This window comes from Epinephelus fuscoguttatus, linkage group LG20 (assembly GCF_011397635.1).
Source record: "Epinephelus fuscoguttatus linkage group LG20, E.fuscoguttatus.final_Chr_v1".
In the NCBI taxonomy this organism is placed as follows: Eukaryota; Metazoa; Chordata; class Actinopteri; order Perciformes; family Serranidae; genus Epinephelus; species Epinephelus fuscoguttatus.
The window spans coordinates 32,383,958-32,405,334 of NC_064771.1; the positions used below are offsets into that span (position 1 = coordinate 32,383,958).

Consider the following 21,377-nt stretch of genomic DNA (forward strand, 5'->3'; position numbering starts at 1 on the left):
GAGGCAACAGACAGCAATTACAATCACAGGCAGATACACAAACACAAAAAGCTGTCTGATGCTCATTTACCAGATTAATTAATATCCCAGAAAGGTCACACACAAATAGCTCACACACACACACACAGACCCGTCCACACACAGCTGACGCCGTTCCCAGGCACGACTGTTTGAAATGGAACATCCTCATAAACCGAGAGCCACATCAAGGGAAATATTCCTGCCAATCGCATTAGTGGCTCTACTTGGCTGCACTGTGAGTGTACGCTCTCTGAGGATTGTTTGCAGTTCATGACCATGGCAGAGAAAGGGGGGGCGAATGTCAATAGACAAACACACTAGTATTATTAGAGCGGCAGTCATGTGCCACCCTCTGTGTACTAGCAGACGAGCTGTTGGAGACTTAGAGGAGGCTGGAATCCCATCGCGTCTGTCTGGGAAATCTGGGTAAATGCGCTCTAATCCTGTTGATCCACCGCTAAAGCCAACACTTCCTCACCTGCCTGCCTGCCATGGGAGAGTGACTACACACCAAAAATAGGAAGGTTATGATGGTGAGCAGCGCTGATTGATTGATAGGGTCAGCTTTTAGTTTTATACATGTTCTGAGTAAAAGGCTAACAGTGAAACAAACATCTAAACAGCAACCAGAGGGATTTTTTTTCAGTGTAGAAACACCATAAAAATCCTGATTTTTAAACCTTTTGTAGCAAACAAGATTATGAAGTTGTTCACGAGTGGCAAACCACCTAAGCTGTTTGATACTTATTGAGTCTCATTTTGAATGCTGATTGAAAATACTTGCTTGTAATACACATAAAAATAAGACAAATAAAACAAGGGCTGCAGGTAGCACTTGTTTTCTGCATCAGTTTTAGTGTTTTTCTTTTTTGATTTAAAGAATATATGTTGAGACTATTAGTTATCAGAAAATACTGTAAAATACATCTTGTAACCTTAAAAAAAAGATTAAGATGAGCTCATATGTACAGGTTGTTTTTTGTTTTGTTTTTTAAATCCGGGAAAGCCCTAACCTAAAAACAGGACATAGAAAGGCAGCTTGTCGTGTACACAGCTCTGGTCAACTGGAGTCTGTGGGTTTTTTTTTTTTCCTGGTGCGTTGCATTCGAGGTCATGAACACACCAGAAACAGGGTCAGTAATAGAGTTGGGGTGGAAATCAATACAGCATAGTATCACAGTATTTAGCGTGGCAATGTTTTATCGATTCACTGGCCTAAAGTGTTGATTTTTTATTATATAAGTTATTAGTACCCATTCATTAATTTTCTGTAACTGCTAATCCTTTTCAGGGTCTCTGGGGGCTGGAGCCGATCCCCACTGACAAACTAAAATTTTGCTAGCCTACTAGAGTAATAAAATAATTTGTTTCCTGAGTCCACATAGTCTCCATATATTTTGTCGCAATAAAAATGACAGAGGTGAGTTTTCCTTTGGGGACATAATTTGTAGCTGGAAAAGGGTAATAAAATGTGTGTTAAAGTAATACTCTGCATAAATATTGTATCGTGACCTAAACATTGTGATAGTATCGTATCGTGGGGCCTCTGGTGATTCACGCCGCCAGTTAGTAACAGAAAACAGCAGCAGGGTGGGGCTGTACTGAACAGTTCGAAACTTTAAAGCTCCATTCATAACATTGACATATAAACTGATAATTCTTTGCAGTTGCAAACAAAAATTATGCTACACTAATACTAGTATTATGCAATTTGTTGAAGTAGATTTCAGTGGTGGCTGTGTAGGATTGTTTCTGACTCATGTAAACCAAGCATTTTCAGTAACACCAGAGTGTTGTAGAGTCCAAAAGTTAAAATGTATTGGAAAAAAGATGTAATCTAACAAACTTGAAAAAAATATTCTGCTTGAATCCATCGTAGCCTTTCAGAAACAACATTTTCACTGTGGTCGAAAAACATTTTGGTCTCACACTCCAAGAGAGGCATGCATCCGTATTAATGCATCGGTCTAGCAGAAATCTAACAGCATCATAAATTACATTTATTCATTAAAATAAGTTGATTTAATATAATTACAGATGAGAGAATAATGACAGAAATTCCAAGCTTCATTTGAAAACCTCAGCTGAACTTCCAAATATAAAAAAATGACATTCAGTACAGCCCTTGTGTGGAATATTTTGGAATGACGTTTGAGTGCTGCTTGGACTGAGATGGGCAGAATTTGTGGCAAGGTGTCGTTGCATTGTGCCGCACAAGAGGCAAAAATGTCATATTTTCATCACTACCCATCAGAGCCCATCAAAGCTGGGGCCAGTAAATACCTGTGACTACTGAAGAGTCACTTGTCCAGGGAATGAAAGCTGATTGGAACATTTCCTACTTCAGACAAAAGCCAGATGTTAGTGGGTGTTAGTGGGTTTTTGTCCAGCGTGAAAAGGGCTTTAGTTTGTTTTGTCAAACAACTCCTATTATTTCACTTATAATTCAAACAAAGCTTTATGTTTTAGAAGCAGGAATCAGGTGAACGTACATTTTTCTCCTCCATAAATGACTTGGACAGTTGTCATGATTTTGTTAAACTTTTTGTTGATTGTCTAATGAAGTCAGCACTGAATTAATTTTGCTTCTTCTAGTTTTTAATAACTAATTTCAGCCAGCTTTATGAATTTTTAGAGTTGAGGGAAAATCCTGAGCTTGACAGCAGATCCTCGAGGCTGCTTTGTGGTTTATGTCACTAGAATCTCTTCTCACTTTTTGCTCACTCTGTTTTTCCTCCTCCGTTTTCTTCACTTTCTATCGTTCGCCTTAGCGGAGCAGTCCTCTCTGGCCTTATTCAGTCAGCCAGACATTTTTTCCTCCTCCTTTTTTGTGAATGAACGACAGTATGTAATTACCTGGGCTGAGCTTTCAGTGTGGCCTGCTCCGTCAGCTCCACACCCTCTGCACACACACATTTATGCTCACACACACACACACACACACACACACAAACACATTCATAAGTGCGCACGTAGATACAGACTTGCAGAGATTACTAATTCACACACACACAAATGCACACTCTCTCACTCATGCACGCACATAAATACAGGCCTCCCCAGCTGGAAGTGCACAGCTGCTGCTGTTTACCCTGTCGGGACCAGAAAAACATCCTGTACAGTTCTCCGGGTGAAAACCTCCCCTCACATAATAAACACAAGCCCTCGGCACAGTTTGAAGCTCCACTTTGGGTGGTTTTTGTGGCCATCGAGGCAAAGGTCCCCTCCAGCAGTCCAGCTTGACAGACAGTTTGGTGTGCAGGAGATGGAGTGGATGCCTTCGGGGAAACGTGAAATGGCAAAATAATATGCTAATATGTTGGACTTTGGGAGGATATGAGGCATTATCAGGTTATCCCTGTTTCCCTCTTTATATTCAAAAGCAAAAAGCAAAGCTCACAAGCGATGGCTCACATCTGGATACCAATAGGAAAGAATGCAGCGACTCAGAATTGGTGTATACGCTGTTCTAACAGAGGTGTGACATTTGCTTTCATCAGTCCACAGACATCTTTCTGGCCCGTAGAGTTGTTTAGGTTTAAGCTTGACTTTGACAGAGGAAGTTTTGGCTGCTGTTGTGTCTGGAAGAGTGAAGAAAAGTGGGCGAGAACACTTGGGCTTCCAAATGACTGCTGGAATGCGGTCGTGTGTGAGCGTGTGTGTTTTTGTGTGCCTGTCCTCCTCAGTGTGTGTTTGTACGTGTCTGTCTGCTGCCCTGTGTTTTGCAGCTGACAGTCACTTAAGCATTTTGGCTGGCACGTAAAAGAGATTCCTGTGCAGACAGAAGTATTTGCGTTTGCATTTGAGCTTAACGACAGTAGTATCGGGGCAGGGCTAAATGAGAAAAGGATACACAAAGCCCGCTCTGTGTGTGTGTGTGTGTGTGTGTGTGTGTGTGTGTGTGTGTGTGTGCGCCAACCCTCATCTGTGTATTCTGTTTACTGTCTCTCGTAGCGGTGGCATTTCACAGCCCTCCTGTCACTATCAAGAAGGAACCGCAGAGCCCGGGCTCTGACCCCAGCCAGTCCTGTAGCCACAAGCAGACCTTCAGCTACCCCAGTGGAGAGCAGTGCCTTTATGCCAGGTACCTCCAGGTTCTCCTAAAAGAAGTGCTGAAATACATGTTGTTTAGTGTGTTGTCCTCTACACCTTTTATGTGTTTTAAAGTGTCAAAGCACCCAAATCACATAACAAAAACACATTATTTTTTTTTACTTCACTCTAGTTATAGCTCCAAAACCAAACCTGTGTGTGGAATCTTTGCATCTTTATATGTAGTCTTTGGTGTTTAGGGCTGTACCGAAAAGTTTGAAGCTTCATTCGTAATGCTGACATTCAGATTCTAAATCAACATTCAAATGCTGTGCAGCTTTTCTTTTGTTTTTTGCATGTCTGTGACCCTGTTTATACCTGGTGTTAACATGTGTCTTGGTTGATCCCATCACAAGTAGACAGTGCTAAATACAAGTGTAAATGCAGTTGCTCAAATAACCTGCCAAGGTAATCGGGAGACATTTGATCACTCATCTGATGTAGTCTAATGCGAGACACATCCTGGAGACAAATTTGCAGTTCATAGGATCACAAAGGCATGACCCACCTCTACTTTACCTTTGTTGGCTTGACCTGACATTCATATCCTAATCCCAGTGAGAATGCTGATGTAATGACTGTGTGCGGGCCCCTTTGACCGTCTAGTGTCAGTAATGTAGGCAGTAACGAAATATGAACACAGGTGGTCAACTGTAGAGGCATGATAGACAGGTGTAAACGACGACGTGTTCTCGGCTGTCCACTTTTGTTGGGATCACCAAAACGCACATCGTCAATACCAGGTGGAGAAAGGCTCTGTTTATTCTGTTTAAACCTGGTGTTTATTTCTTATATTATAATATTTCCTCTCCCTTTTGTCGCACACAAAGAGAGGTGCACCTGTATTCAGGAAGTGGTCCAGCAGCAGACTAACAGCACCATAAATTACATGTGTTCATTCAAGACAGTTGATTTATTTTAAAAAAGGACTAACTCATTTAAAATGATAGGTCACTTTATTAAAAGGATTTTGTATATTTTTAAGGGGAGTGACGACATAAAATTTGACGACAGACATTTAAAGCTTCATTCGAAACCTTCAATAGAGGGTTTGGAATATAAATAAAGACATTTGGTGCAGCCCTTTGGGTTTGTTATTCAGTTTTGGTTTCTAGATAAGAGCAAACAGGAGGCTTGCCATTTCCTCTTAATTCTCTTTCTGCACCAGGCTCCCTTTAAGCCTATTTAGCTTTTATTTGCAACATTTTTAAAATGTTATTATGGCACTGATACGTAGGCTGATTTATTGTCCCTCTGCATATTCACTGACATCCTTTGTTACTGAGGGCAGAACAGATTAAAAAATAATTACTTTATTTCACCATTATCATACCAGCCGTTATCTTTGTCCAGTGACCCAGCAGCACTGGTCACTCAGCTGTCATGCAGACGTCAGCACAGCTTCAACACTGACCACATGTTATTGACCACCAAACCCTCACCAAAGCACTCCCTTTAGCTTTGTTTGTTGTATTGACCCTCTGCTGCTAGGACCCTGCTGTGACGTGCATTTAAACATAGATTCATGGATGCATGTCCTCATGTGTGTGTTCATGTTTTCCAGTGCCTATGAGCAGAAAAGGGCTGCAGGAGGAGCCAAGAGCTCCTGCCCAGGGACCCCCATGTCTCCTATGCAGCAGCATTACTCCCCAAAACCTGCCACGGCCGGACGGCCCGATGCTGGCTACATGAACCCTGCTGCCACCTCCCAGCCACTGCCCAGCAACAGTTACCCCATCAATGCCAGGTGACTCAGTGCAGAAGTCTTAGCAGCAGCTGTGATTGACAGTTTACCACATGCATGATATTTTACCATTACTGTTAAAGAGATCTCATGATTAACCAGAGCAGTGAGTGGTTTCTACGTACAGGCCAGATGATTATATTTTAACTGTGGACATAGTGGTCATATGTTTATATTACATGTTAAAACCTGATGTATAAATATGTTGTATAATTCTATGTATGTAGCCTGATATAAATGAGATGCTGATTTGAGCTGCTGTATCTCCTTCAGTTCCAGGTATCAGGGCCCTTCAGGAGACCCCATGTGCCCCCAGTTCCCACCACCAGGCCAGGCCTTTCAGCGCATGCCATCTGCCCCAGCGGGTCATGGCAGCAGTGGAGCTGGTGGAGGCGGCGGTGGAGGGCCAGGGGGCGGAGGTGGAGGCGGCGGCCCAGGAGGTTATCATCGGCAGCACTCCGACCCCTGCATGCCCTTTCTGCAGCAGAGCTTTAAGCAAGAATACCTAGACCCGTTGTACGAGCGGGCGGCTCACATGGCCGGGCCTGGGCACGGGAGCGGACCGGGACACGGGCACGGGCACGGACCTCACCCACATCCCCACCCACATCCACATCCACACTCGCACCCGCACCCACACAGGTTCCCACCAGCCCACATGATGGTCAAGCAGGAGCCCACAGACTACACCTACGAACCTGGTGAGTCAAACAGCCTAATGTCACTACAATATATTTAAAAATGATGATGAAGCCGAGTCAGTTTGTAGTTTTATTACACATCCATAGGGTGAAATATGTCAACGAAGAACTACAGTCACTTAACTATTGATAAATTATTGAGTCTATAAAGATATCAGAAGGTCTGGTACTACAAAAAGATAAATCTCATGGCAGCTTGTGTGCTTTGGATTAGATTGGAGAAGGAAACAAATAAATAATAAATGTGGGTGCATCAGTTTAATCTTATTTATGTTCATAAAATCAAATTAAAGAGTTTGGCAAACACAGTAAATACCTGTGAACTGAAACTAGAGTCTTAAGGATTATTTGGCATCGCAGTGCACCTCGAGAACAGTCCCTTTGAAGACAAACCCTCCCTTGTGTGCAAAGCTAACTCAAGAACAAAATGTCCAAAAGGCAAACAAACTTCTTCACTGTATCTAGACTCCTACCCGACTCCCTCCCTGCCTCCAAAACTCCTCCTTTCAACTCTCTGACACTTTGCAAAGAAAAGAAAAAAAAAAAAGTATTTTTTTTTTTTGCTGCAGCTACACTCCTCCCTCCCTCCTTACCCCTCTCCCTCCCTCCCCCCTTCCTTCAGCGCTCTCAGTGAGAGAGAGGCAGAGGAATTTCATTGAGAAAATGGAGGGCACTGGAAAGACTAGAGTCCCTGGTGGAGTGCTCCAGGGTCTCAGGTTGCACCAGCGGCTTCCTTTTTCTGCAGGCAGATGAACTCATAATGGAAAAATGAGCGTGGCCGCAGTAACCCGAACCTCTCACTGGCTGGGCTTTGGGAGAGGGTGAGGGGAGGGAGTGGTAGGGGTGGGGGGTGATGGGGGGTACAGGGTGGGGTAGGCAGCGCAGGCGCTTCAACAACAAGCTCCACCACTGGAGAGCACAGAAACCAGCTCCTCTGCTTGAATTTAAAGCAAGGAGGGAGAAATATAACACTCACCATACATTGTGTCCTCATTCACCTGCATTAAAGCTGCTACAGGACTTAAAAGGTATTGTTGAGATTCCCACAGGTCCCACATGCACATCAGTGGATGGCCGCAAAACATGCCCTCCAGTGCCGAAACCAGCATACATTATGCGTAATAAAAATCCACAGAAAACACTTCCTGTAGCCCTTTTTACACAGACATCCTGCAACACTGCCGCAGTAAAAACCCTTCACTATGCCAGCTTTGCTTTTTTACACAGAAGCAAATAATGCTGGCATAATACTGCTCTAGTGTGTGATTTAAGACAGTATACCAGCCTTCTGGAAGCAAAAGAGAAGTAACGGGCATGACTTGTAATGTAACAGCATCTGCCTCTAGAGTGATATGTCGCATACATGTTGGGCATCGCTTTCTAAACAATAACAGTAGCCCCTTTCACACTGCCGGCATTATGATGCCTTGCCTTTCTGTATGTAAGGTACAGTCACGGAGTAAGGGGAAAGAGTTGTGTTGCCTGTAAGCCGCCACGGGAGTCTGTGTAAATAGGACGGCCTGCAGGACGGGACCATAAGCAGGACGGGTATGAGGTCCTGATGACGTTAGATGTTTGATCCACGGTGGTAGGCAGCTAATAGCAGTTAGTGGCTATCTCAAAGAAGAACGGTGACTGAAAATGTCCACTAATTGGGAAAACAATGTGTTTCGGGAGCTCTTTTCTTTCGAACAGAGGACGAGATCAGCCACCATATAACTAAGCATTTTACGCCATGATGCCGCCGTCATTTGGTTCTGTGTGAAAAATGCAAAGGAGGCATAAAGAGAGGACTTTCTAGCTGCCCTATAGCACAACCTCTGTGACAAGAGCTATTGGCACTGCATGGCAGTAACAGTTATTTACTATCCTTGATACATGGGGTTGATCTCATCTTCTGGTCATAGAGTAAGAAGCTGCCAGACTTCATGCGCACACAAACAAAGCAAGGCCTTTGCTTTATAGGGCGGTACACATGAACTGTTGATACATACTTAATTTCTTTTACTCACTAAAATATTTAACTGTAGAAAGATCCTGTATTACTCGCTCCCATGGCCTGCAGGCGTCTGTCTGGTCTGATCGCCAGTTAGGTGATTGGCCACTGCAGCGTGACGTCAGGTTTTGTTTCTCCAAAAGTTGAACCAGGTTTAACTTTTTGCTGCAGGCTACTGTGTGTTTTTTTTTTTCCCAGCACCCACCACAGCCCAACTGCTTTAGCCTAGACACACTACTCACAAACACAACACGTCTTTTTTCACGTTTTTTACCCAGACTTTGATTTTCTGCCTTTAAACTGCCGGCTTGAAAGCAGAAAATTGTCCCTCCCCCAATTCAGTCTTCACACAGTTGATACAGAACAGTGAGGCAGAATAACAGTGCGACATCCCCGCCTTAAACAAGCTGTGTAAAGGGGGTTTATGTTTTCATACTCACACCTTTGATAGGGGGACCGGATAGCACTGAAAAGGAATCGCACAACCTTGAGAAAGAAAGAGGGGAAAGTACGAAAGGATGTTTTTGTGTGGATAACTGCTGGGAGGAGGAGAGAGTTTAATTTGGTGGAGTTTCCTCAGAAGTGTCTCTTGATATGAGTTTGACCGACTGCAGACATAAAAGATCAGAGTTTATCTTTCGTTTGTAGACAGTTATACAATACACCACACTTTCATGAGATAATAATACAGGGGGCAATGAGATAATGTTGTCAAATTAATCTGCCTGTCTCTCTGTCCTTCCTTAGAGTCTACCATGTGTTTATGAAAAGAATGCTCTAATAAAGAGGCATTAATAGAAACAATTAGTTTAAATGGGATTTCATGTGGCCTTTAAGAAGTCCAATTAAAATGTCAGTTTAAAAAAGAAACCTTAATCTGCCACTATTTAAATAGAATAATGTGAATTTAATTTGCAGACATGATAAATACTGTTGTTTCTTTTAGGCGGTTAATTGGATAATTTGTGTTTAAGAGCTTTTGAATGAATGCTCCCACAAACAAAACATTAATATGCCTTATCAAGGCAGATTGCCAAGAGGTTTATTTGCTGTTGATTTATAATGTCATTTACGGACATTTCATCAAAAGACAACCTGTCCTAAAGTGTGAGGTCACGGCCATGTAATAGGAAAATTATACTGGAGCGCACAATAGAGGTGTATTGACGTAAGTGGCGTGTAAAGAGAACAGTACCAGTGTTTTCTTTAATGTGTACACTGTGAACAATGAAAGCCAAATGCCATAAGTCTACGGTCCCATTTTAAAAGCAAGCTTGAGAACGAGTCTCCTAGTTTCACATACAAATTGGCATTCCATCGCTTAATCACTGCCATTGTGTCGCATGAAAGGCACAAAATGGTCATGCCACTCAGTAACCCCGCTGCTCTCACACCCAATCAACCCATCACTCCCTAGTGAGAGCCTGCCATCTCTGGCAGACATATTATTTACAGTATGATCGAGTGCTGCTGCCCCAGAATGGAGGGTTTGATTTTCCCCAGTGGCATCTTATCACAGGCACAGTGCTGCAGCTGCATTCCCCAGGAGTGAGTCACGTCCAGAGCCAGAGGCAAAGAGCTGCACCTTTCGGTTTTTATGCTCTTACTTGTCTCGTTCGCACAGTTGACTGACGGCATAAAAACGGACAAACAACAAAGATTAATCAGTGTCACGCCTTTGTTTTTGTGCACAGACAGCCAAAGAAAAAGATACAAACACGCACAAAGGTGAGAAGTGCAGGCACAGGATATGAAGTACAGAAATCTTGGCAGCACTCCTCATTATGAGAACTGTGTTCCAACATGCAGAGTTTTGCTTAAAGGTTTATGAAGAGGAACATAAAATCTATTTTGGTGAATGCACCTATTTGAGTCAGTCAATAGCACCCAGATAAAGTGCAGACACTGAATACTGTACCACTTTTCTGGTCTGGTGAAGGTGCTTGCTCATGGCCTAAAAATACCACCCGAGACAAGACAAGTGATATGATGAATGCAGCGTTTGTCCTTGCAGTGCTCGGGGTGATCACACAAAATATCCATATAATACAACCATTTCTGCGGCTGATGTTGGCTCAGTAAGCAGCAGGTTCGGGTTTTCATTCACTCAAAATAATAAGATTTACTTAATGTGATTATTCTTCAACAATCAATCGACCCCTTGTGAGCGATCTCCACCCTGCTACTTAAATTAATGGTTGATGAGTGACACAGTTTTTCACCACAAAGGGTCAAGAAGACACATGGGTCAATATGGAAGTTTCATTTCACGATTGTCCCAGCCAAAATAATTGCGTTTCATCAGAAAATCATCAGAATATGGTTAAAACTGGCTCTAAAACATACTGGAATCACTTTACCTTTCATTTAGATATGAAACAAATTTTTATTTCATCACAGATAAGACACACATTTCTTTTAGTGAACATTATTTTTAGTGAAAACAATCCTGCCGTATCATCTTGTTCACAATAATACCAGTATAACTTTCAACATCGTGAAAAATTCATATCGTGATACTCGCGATATTTACACTTTTTGACATTGACGTCATACTGTTACCCATGGCAACAACAAGCATTGCTAAAAGTGAATTTATTAGCGCGGTGGTTTCGAAAAGAGGAGCAGCTTCAGTAGTGTGGAATAAACTGTAGCGTCCTGAATGTTTTATGAACAGCCCCGGACTTCTCAGACTCTTTTAGTGACTTACCGCTCAGAGGGAACTCATTCAGCGGCTCCTCTGGCAGCAGCACAGCGTCTCTCCTGCTCCTCTCTCGCTGTAGTTGGAGTCATCAAGAGATTTTGTCATAAACCTTTGGTAATGTAAACCTACGTGACGCTTGTGGCTCGACAAAAAACTACATATATGTGAATGTCCAGTGTATCATGATATTATTTTAGGACCTTATTGGCCACCCCTAATCCTGATAATGAAAGTTCACCATAATCAACTTATTGTGATTGTATTTTTTTATCATGATCGGCAATAAGATCGTATCGTAATTTTCTGTTTCTGGGAAAATTGATAAACAGTTTATTCAGAGGATGAAAAGATGGACTATTAAACTGTTAAAATCAGCTTAAATGTGATTAAAGCGATTTATGTTTCTGTTACAGATGTGCCTGGATGTCCCTCCATGTACCACCACAGTGAGGGCTACCCAAACCCCCAGCACGGCAATGAAGGTAAAACAACTTTCATTTTGATAACCATAATATTTTGCCCCACTTTTCTTTTAAACAAGCTTTTTTTTATTGGTAAGAGATATACAAAGTATTAATAAACAAAGTTAAAAATGGTTTTCAGGTGGCAAAGAAGCGAGCAGCTAAAACAACAGATTTTCTCCAGTTGTAAATGATACACAACATCCTTGATCCAATGTCCGTGTGTATATTTTGCCCCTTTTTAGGAGCCTTTACCAAATTATTTGCCTGATATCAGACAGAATTGTCACCTTGTCACTCGGTTTCCATCTTTAGTCGGACATTGCTTCCATTATACAGTTCCTCCAGAAAAATGCGATTATGCGATCGCATAATTCAACGCACAATCAGCCAAAGTCCGCATATTTATGCGGGGACCGCATTTTTTCAAAGACACCGTACTTTCGCCGCATAAATTGCCGATTTCCGCGCAAAATGCACCAAATATGCGGGGCTTGCATGATTTCATAATCCCTGCATTTTCGTTGCAAGTCACATATCTTAGCAGGAAGTTGAAATATTAATTGGAGGGGTTTTCCTTGCGAATGCTCTCTGTAATGTACAAACAGCTGTTGTGTCTGTCTGAGGCTTGCTGTGCGCGTCACGTAATGAGACAGGGTTGGTGTGATGTTTCTTCTCTCTCACTCCTGTGGGGAGGAGGGAAGAAACCTTCCAGTGAAATAACTCTCGATCTAGAAGAGCTGGTTATGATTTTAGGCATGAATGTGGGATTTGGCCTCAAAGTAGCTGCGCTCCCGTCATCTCTGATAACGAGACAAGACGGGGAGACTGAAAGCGCACATAAATCACTCACTCGCTTAGCCGAAGTCAGGGCTAAGAGAAGTGCTGTCTTTAGTGACAGTAGTTTGAGAGAAATTTGTGACAGAGGAAGGGAGGTTCTCCCAGAGCGCCTAACACCAGGGGTAAATCCCACTGTGGGGTCAAAGAGTGCGTGACAAGTCTCTGTCGTCTGACTACTATGAAAAAGCGCTTAACCAGCGGGTGAGCAAAAACGCATCTCTCTCCATAGCCTTCATGACATAATATATATTTGATTTATTCATTTTTACAGAAGTTGTAGCATATTCCTTTTGTAAAGCTACAGAACTTGTTTGACTCAGCAATGTTTTGTAAGTTTGAGCCATGTGTTTATTAAGGTCTGAAATAACACAAGATGAGAACTTAAATATTCCCTGCACTTTCTGTGATGTAGCGTGCTTGCTTATCATAGGAAGTAATTAGAAATGACTCTCTACATTAAGGTAGTAGTTCCCGCAATTTTTACAAGTTCCCGCAATTTCATCACATAAAATTGCATAAATATCCCGCATATTCCATCACATTTTTTAAGAAAACGTGCCGCATAATCAAGGATTTTTGCCTGCAACAATCACAAAAAAAACTGTATCCGCCTGAATATAATGTCATTTTACGTCCATACTAATGGCATAGCCATGCCAACACAATGGTTTTGCCAGAGTTTCAAGAGAGGAGCAGAATGCTTTAAAACAAAATGCAGACTTAGAACAGCCCAGATAGCAGCTTCTGTCTTATCTAAAGCAGTCACCATTATTATTCCTCTTTGGTTCTGGCACTCAGCATTAGTCCCACCTGTAGCACTGATTGGCTTATCATTAGTCCCCCTCCAGTGCTCATTGGTTGTTTTATAGCCATCGAGAAGCAGCTGTTTCATGTCACAATGCCAGACTAATCAGTCAACCCGGTGGAGTGGGCGGACTCCAGGGTCAGGACCCAGGCAACAAATTATATATGTTATTCAGTCGGAAGAATCATAGTGATATTTCAGTTTCATGTATCCACTCTCCTCTACCATATCTACATTGAGCCTCTGCTGGTTAGAGCTCTGCGGTCATTGGCTAACCGGTGTAGAGTGCCCGTGTTTCCATTGGCTAACCAGCGGTGTGTCTATGTTTCCATTGGCAGAGGCTCTCCTCCACAGCCTCACCCCTGCCTCAAGAATCCCTGAATAAACACAACTCCTGGAAAAAGCACAGTATTCCCCTGCAAAAGAAAAGGAAAACCGTCTTTCCTTTCACTCGCATTGTTTGTTAAACATTTTGAGTAATTCAGATTCTTATCCACCAAGAACAAGACGTTTAAAATGACTCCTAAAAGTTCACTGGCCCTCAAAATGGGAGCAAAGATCCAAGTCTGCATTAAAAGTTTCCGATATAAAACCCTCTCTCTGTCACTGAAGTGCTCTGCTGGAGTACACACTTAGTGGCTTAACGTTACTCATGCGTGAATAGATCCTTGTTTTTTGTTGGGGTGGTATTCAGAGCTTGGCACCGCTCCTGAATGAACAGCCTAGTTGTGCTAAGATCAAGGCCCCTTGAATCTAACACAATCCTCCTTCTGTCTCGCAGGCTATCTGTTTGAAAATGACTCCCGTGTGGTTCCAGAGAAGTTCGAAGGTGAGCCTGCTGTACCCATAATCCCACTGCATTCACACACAGTTTCATTCGCACACCACACTCCAGTCGGTGAGGTGTTAGTTGGATGACATCGGGTACTGTGGAGAAACTCTATACACCTGACTATCATCTTATATGGAGATCAGGGATCCTTGTGTAAGAGCTACATGGGCCTTTGTGTACTCTGGAGCTTAGTTAGTGGGTTTGGTTTCTCTGCACACACGATGTGAAGCTCCTCTGTCACCGTGAGAAGACAGACGAGCAGTTTCTCATGGCGTTGTCGGTGTTGGTGATTGTGACTGACGCTAAAGGAGATTGAGTGGAGAGCCCGAGGGTGTCAGCACTGGTTGAACCAGTGAAGTGTGCAACTTCTCTGAGAGACAACAGCAGTAACATAGCTGTGCTTCTCATGTTGCCACACTTGTGTACAACATATCCAGTGACCAGTAAACAACCACGAACCAATAACTAATCGGTGTCCTTTTACCTACATATTGCTTCACCCAGTGTTAGTGATCACTGTTGGCTTTCTTTTTATTCCAAGTCGTGTGCATCCTCTCTCAGGGGCCAACATGAACTTTTAAAATTGGCTACCAGGCATCAGCTTTTCTTTTTTTAAATTATTATTATTATTAAAGGGTTGATTGCAAGCAGACAACCAGAATAAAAATACAGTTTATATATACTCATGATTCTTTTGTAAACGGTTGCCATTTTTAATCACATATGTTGAGTAATTAAGGTATACATCAGCCTTATTATGAAAATGTGACATAAAATAATGTATAATAACGTCTGGGGCTTGTGTGTCACTTAACGAGGTTTATGTTGTGGATAGATTGCGGTTCAATTTTCCATCTCACTGCTGAGGCACTTTTTGCCTCCCGAGACTGAACAGATTTCCTTTGTTCCTTTGTTCAGGTTCATCTGGTTCTTTGTTTGTTGAATCAATTTGCACATTTGTTTGTGATGGTGCCCAGTTAGTTAAACTTTTCACCTCACAAACAAACAGCTTAATTTTCTTTGCCACTGTCTCTAAAACAGATGACGGTGCACACACAAGTAAACACACAGACATGTGCAGTGTTGTCTGGTATCAGATCTGACTGTAGCAGCAATATTTATATATCGCTAATCCAACACGTACTAAAAATGTACTTATGTTGGGGAGCAGAGCGGGTGAAAATTTCCACTCCTCGCTAGCAGACCTGTCACTTTGCGCCGCTCGTCCGCTCCGCTTGGTTCTGCACATTCTTCACTCCACTCCACTCCATCATAAATTTTATTCCGCTCCACTCGCTCACCACTCTGCTCAAAAAAACCGCGTCGTACTACCCTAACCTGTACTCTTCTATTCACAAATAAAACATGATCTTGGTAGATTCTCCGGATGCACCTGCGCTTCGCCAACTGGGTGTGGCCAGGTGGATTTTGCAAGTTTGGCACACCGTGCGTGCTGGCACAGCTACTCCTCTTTCCCACCTCCGTCCCTCCTACCTGCGCAAGTCGGAAAGAGGGAGGAGAGAAGGCGTGGAGTGGGTTTTACACACATCACACCAATCAAATGAGCCCCTCTCCTCGCCCTTAAATGCGCCGCGCGGAGGCGTAATGAGAGTTTACTCAATTCGCCATGGCAGAAGAGAGCAGCAGCGTCATTCTCTCTCTCGCAGTCTCACTCTGTTTCTTTTCTTTTGACTTTTCTAAGATGACAGATGCTGAATATATACTCCCTATCTGATGCTGTGGCTGTTTGTGGTTGGCTGAGAGGGATGTGAACTCATTAGTTTGCAGCTGTGTTAATCAAATCAGGTTGGGTTTCCATTACGCATGCCAAACGTGCCAAACGGTGCCAATCCCCTTTGATCTGACATCAGATGTGACGGGACAGTCGATATAGAGATACATTTATGTGCTGATTGCAGATAGTTGCATTGAATCGTGGTTTTTTGGGTATTTATTGCATCGTTAATGTGCCTGATATTCTGGAAACCTGCCTGTGAGGTTTTGGTGACATGTGCGCACTGTCCGCCAGTCAGCCAAACTTCCACTTACACCGACTGCGCTCCGCCTGCGCTGACAGTAGACCTGGTTTCAGCTGGCGAGCTTTTAGCGCACCTTCGGCGAAGCCTTTTGGCACGAAACTGTCACTGCGGCAAGCTGGATCTGTCGACACCTCCCCCTGCTGTGCCGCCACACCCATCTCAGCGCACCTCGGTCTGCCAAACTACCAAACTGAGCGCCTCAGGTTGCGAGATTTGAAAGAAAATAGTGTGGGTGTGCGCAGGTGCAAAGATGCATTCTGGGTGGGGCATGAGCGACCAAAGCGAAATTGGAGCGAGAGATAAGGCTTCGCTCCACCTTTTAAAAAAAAATAGCCGCTCCTCGCTCAACACAAAATCCTTCTGCTCCAGCTCACATGCTCTGTTGGGGAGTACGTTTTGCTGAATGCCACTAATGGCAACCAGAGGCCAAGAATTGGTTGGCAATTTCTTTAAATGGTAGCAAATGGCAGCCTGGCAACCCTCACTGTGGAGCCCTGCTCAGTGCCCTAAAATGATCCTATTTCTTCCTCAGCTGAACACACTGCTGCCCTTTGAGTGGTCACTTTGATAAGATGTATTTAATAAGCATTTGATTCAGTTTACGTCAGCATGCAAACATGACTCATCAAGACGAGATGACCTAATGATGAACTGGCGCATTAGAATCGGAGACCTCCCTGCTGCTTAGCTGCTCGACATTTCCTACTTTGTACATGTAATATAAGAGGCATTTCAGTCCCCAGTTTCATGATTACATCTTAATTGTCTGATGAAGATTAATGTGCTGAAAATGTATCAGTGAAGATTCAGTAACCAGTTCCTGGTCTGTTTGTAATACAAATAATGTGCGTAAATCACAGCCCAGTCTCTCCTCTCGTCGCTCCAGGTGAGGTGAAGCAGGAGGGCGGTGGTGTTTTTCGCGAGGGCACACCTTACCAGCGCCGCGGCTCTTTGCAGCTCTGGCAGTTCCTGGTGGCCCTGCTGGACGACCCGGGCAACGCCCACTTCATCGCCTGGACTGGCCGCGGCATGGAGTTCAAACTCATCGAACCAGAAGAGGTACATACAAGTCTTTTTCTTTTGAGACAAAGTTAATGGAAAAGTGTGTCTGAACAGAAGAACTAGAAGTATTTAAAACACAAAGTATTGAATTAAAAGTTTGAGAGAGAAGTTGGAACTTCTTAAATTGACTTAAGTAGCAGGGGTACTGAGGTGTTTTTATTTATTTTATTTTTTTTCCCCTGGAGTGAACATCAAACAGCCATTAAAGTGACACTTCACCCAAACTTTAAAAATACACATTTTCCCTCTCACCTGTAGTGCCATTTATTAATCTAGATTGTTTTGGTGTGAGTTTCTGAGTGTTGAGATATCTGCAGCAGAGTTGTCTGCCTTCTCTGAAATGTAATGGAACTAGATGACACCCAGCTTGTGGTGCTCAAAGCACCAAAACATATATTTGTGTATTATATATTTTACTCAACATCAATGTCTCTTTCCAGAAATAATGACTCAGTTACTCAAGATAATCCACAGACCTTGTTGGGATGGTAAATGGTAATGGTCTGCACTTGTATATCCCTTTTCTCGTCTTCTGACCACTCAAAGCGTTTTCACACTACATGTCACATTCACACACATATTCACACACTGGTGGCCGAGGCTACCATACATGGTGCCACCTGCTCCTCAGCAACCATTCACTCTCACTCACACACTGATGGAACAGCCATCGGGAGGAATCTGGGGTTCAGAAACTTGCCCAAGAATACATGGGCTGGAGGACCCGGGGATCGAACCGCGGATCCTCCGATTGGTGGATGACTACTGCTCGCTCATCATCAGCTAACGTTACAGCTTGGCTGAGGATAACGCCATTACTGTGCTGTCATGAGCACGAGCCTCTCGTCCATGAGTAGATGCACTCTTCCTTCTGCGCAGTGATACGGTTGGCGGATGTAGTTTGGTAGAAAGAAAATAGTTCCTACATGAAACTGCTCACAGCAAGGTCTGTGGATTATCTTGAGTAACCAGGTTATGATTTTTGGAAAGAGACATCAATGTTGAGTTTTTTAAATGTACTTTTTGGCGCTTTGAGCACCACAAGCTGAGTGCCATCTAGTTCCTTTATATTGGAGAGAAGGCAGACATGGGGTGAACTGTCCCTTTAATGGTACAGCATCTAAACATCCTTATGCATTTGGGTTTGGTTGATGATTTTCTTGCTCAGTACTGCGAAATAATCTCAGGCCCAAACCTCCTCTGTTAAAACTGTATTAATATTGTCACCTTAAATGTTTGAATCAAAGAGATGTGGTTTAAAAAAGCATCAGCACTATTTTTAGTTCTTACTGTACGGCCGTATCCACAGATAGTGAAGTGTTGATAGAGATCACAATGTTAATATAAATCTGATAAGGACGGCACAGGAGTTATTCTCGGAATGAATTCATGTTAGCAGGGTTTTAAGGCGCTACTTAGATTAGAGCGATTAGAAGTGAGATTTGGCCACTCTCCTACTCTGATCCATCTTCCATTAGTCCCCCATTCATTATTCAACACATGAAACACTGGATTGATAAATGAAGGACAAGCGCTATCACAGAATCATCCAACACCCCCCCGCTCTCTCTCACCTCCTCACATTTCTTTAGTCGAGACGTTTCTGCGATGTTTAAGTCTGCAATTTGATTGGACGCATTAGACAGCGTCCATTTAGGTGGGTCCTAATACAGATCGGGCTATACTGTGTTTTCCATTATCTTTTTACTGTACATTAAAAATGAATGGGGGAAGAGTTTTACAAGAGCAATTAGGGCTGAGAGCACACTCAGAGATCAAACAGGGCTGCTGGCTGGATGGCCACTGTGGGATACAACCTGTCTCCTCCTGAGTCATGACTCTCAGCAGCTCCCTCCCCCCACAGCTTTACACGCTCCTTCACTACCTCATGTTTGTCAACATTAACATCCGTCACTGCTGCGACATGATGTGATTTACTTCCCCTCTGCCTGTGTGGGGTGGTGAGACACTAATTTTCTATCAGAGTTAGTGGTCCCTCGTCAGCTGAGAGTTCAATTTTGGGTTGGGAGTGTATTTCACAGGCTGCTTCTGACAAGCAGCCATGACTCTTATTTCACTGCGAACACTGTGGGACTCTGGTTGCATTCAAGTGGTAATGGGTTACATAAAAAGGAAGTGAATCCACATGTGGGGACTCGCCCTGGTCTTGGCTTGTTGACGCTGTTGAGTTAAAGAGCAGGGAGCACTTGGGCTTATCACCGAGGACCCCTAGTGGTCACTGCGTGAACACACACACAACTGTGTCTAATTATGATTTTGGGAATCTGAAATTCAGGAACAAAAACGCTGACACAGACACTTCTCTTCTGTTGACGTGTCATTTGAAGAAGGTTTTATTCTTGAGCCCTTCAAAAGCATCCAAATAACCACTCTGCTTTTAAATAAACCTCACCAAAGCTGAACTGAGCCAGAAGTGTAACCGCAGATGTTTCCTTTTCTTCTTGCGTCCTCAGGTTGCCAGGCTGTGGGGCATGCAGAAGAACCGTCCAGCCATGAACTATGACAAGCTCAGCCGCTCTCTGCGCTACTACTACGAGAAGGGAATCATGCAGAAGGTACAGAACACACCCTTTTTAATAGTGCTGTAGCGCTGCTCGTCTTTACAGCTAAATGTTTGCTCAAGTGTATCTTTTACATATTTATATTAGAGTACGTGCACTTTTTTCTGGACATTATAGTCTTTTAGAGTTAACAATTACTGTTACTGAAACCTTGCAGGAAAGAGGCTGGTGTTAATCTTAATCTTACAATAATCCATGAAGTATGACATTTTAAATAAGCTGTTAAAAAATAATTATGGTCCTTATAAAGTGGCTGAGTGATTAATTGGATGGAGTCTGTCTAATGAATTAAAGAGTTAGAAAAAAAGACAGTTAATTATGTCTGAGCATAAAAACCAGTCAGAGATTCTTACACAACCTGGCAACCCTAAACATTGTCTTCTATACTTCGTGTAGACGCAGATAAGGTTTTGAAAATGTAAAATAATAGCTAATAGAAAAAAGTTAGTGGAGAATGCTATAAAAATTAGGGATGCGTGTGATAAGTCGTCACCAGAAATATTATTCACTTTAAGGGTTAAACTAACGAGTGTTTTATTCATGTACAAGGTCGCTTAATTGTCATGCAGCCACCTGCCACTAGTGGGTGCTATAGAGCCATCAGACAGCAGTCCCCCTCCCAAAACCAGCACTTTGATCTTTAAAATGAATTCAGCAGCAATGAATCTTTTTGAGACGTTATATTATGTGTTCAGAGAGTTAGAGTATGTGTATAGTATGTAGTAAAGTCACAGCAAGCACCTGGGAAAACAAAGAAGAGCTGAATGTTTGTTTCCATGACTGAATCTATATCCTCTGTCTCTCCCTCCAGGTGGCAGGGGAGCGCTATGTTTACAAGTTTGTGTGTGAGCCCGAGGCCCTCATCTCCCTGGCCTTCCCCGACAATCAGCGGCCTAGCCTGAAGGCCGAGTTCGAGCGCTACGTCAACGAGGAGGACACGGTGCCCCTGTCCCACCTGGACGAGGGAGTGCCCTACGCCACGGAACAAGCCCCCCAAAACATGGGCCCGCAGCCCTACTCCAAAGGCTACATGTACTAAAGCCAGTCCCCTTCCTCCCTCCTTCCTCACCCTCAGAAATCTTCCTGTTGTACCAACCCATCATCATACACACCCTGAAACCCTACGCACCTCTTGCACATGCCCACCCCATCCACTTGTATATAAGGCTATGGTGTTTTTGTTTTAAATTAATCTCATTAGGGATTTTTTTTTTGTTTGTTTTTAAGAGCTGCATTCCCCTCACATCTGAGGCCTATTCAATCCATAAACATGACTGTGGTTGAAGAGATTGCTTAATAAATACCCATAATAATACCCAAACTGCAGTCCAGACTATTCTTTAACTTGTCCCTTTTGTTCCCCACTTTATGCATTATATCTGTCATGGTAACCAAACACAACATCGTAATCATTTTGATTTAACTGCTCAGGCTGTTTAAAGATACAGTTCATTGTTTTGGGAAACACATTTAACTCTCAGTGACAAAACAAATTAGG

The 21,377-nt window shown here is 43.1% G+C and overlaps 1 protein-coding gene across 3 annotated transcripts in view; it reads left to right on the top strand.

Moving 5' to 3' along the window:
* The window catches only part of etv4 (ETS variant transcription factor 4), a 54,823-nt gene extending 33,623 nt beyond the window's left edge, over positions 1 to 21,200 (top strand). For 2 of the 3 annotated variants that reach the window (XM_049564444.1, XM_049564446.1), the window contains 8 exons: positions 3,976 to 4,105; positions 5,678 to 5,860; positions 6,131 to 6,558; positions 11,672 to 11,740; positions 14,146 to 14,193; positions 17,122 to 17,294; positions 19,772 to 19,873; positions 20,691 to 21,200. In XM_049564444.1, coding sequence (XP_049420401.1) covers positions 3,976 to 4,105; positions 5,678 to 5,860; positions 6,131 to 6,558; positions 11,672 to 11,740; positions 14,146 to 14,193; positions 17,122 to 17,294; positions 19,772 to 19,873; positions 20,691 to 20,918 — 1,361 coding nt within the window. In that variant the 3' untranslated portion in view covers positions 20,919 to 21,200. The remainder of the gene's footprint in view (positions 1 to 3,975; positions 4,106 to 5,677; positions 5,861 to 6,130; positions 6,559 to 11,671; positions 11,741 to 14,145; positions 14,194 to 17,121; positions 17,295 to 19,771; positions 19,874 to 20,690) is intronic. The other variant, XM_049564445.1, reaches the window with a different exon arrangement.
* The last annotated feature ends 177 nt before the right edge of the window (positions 21,201 to 21,377 follow it).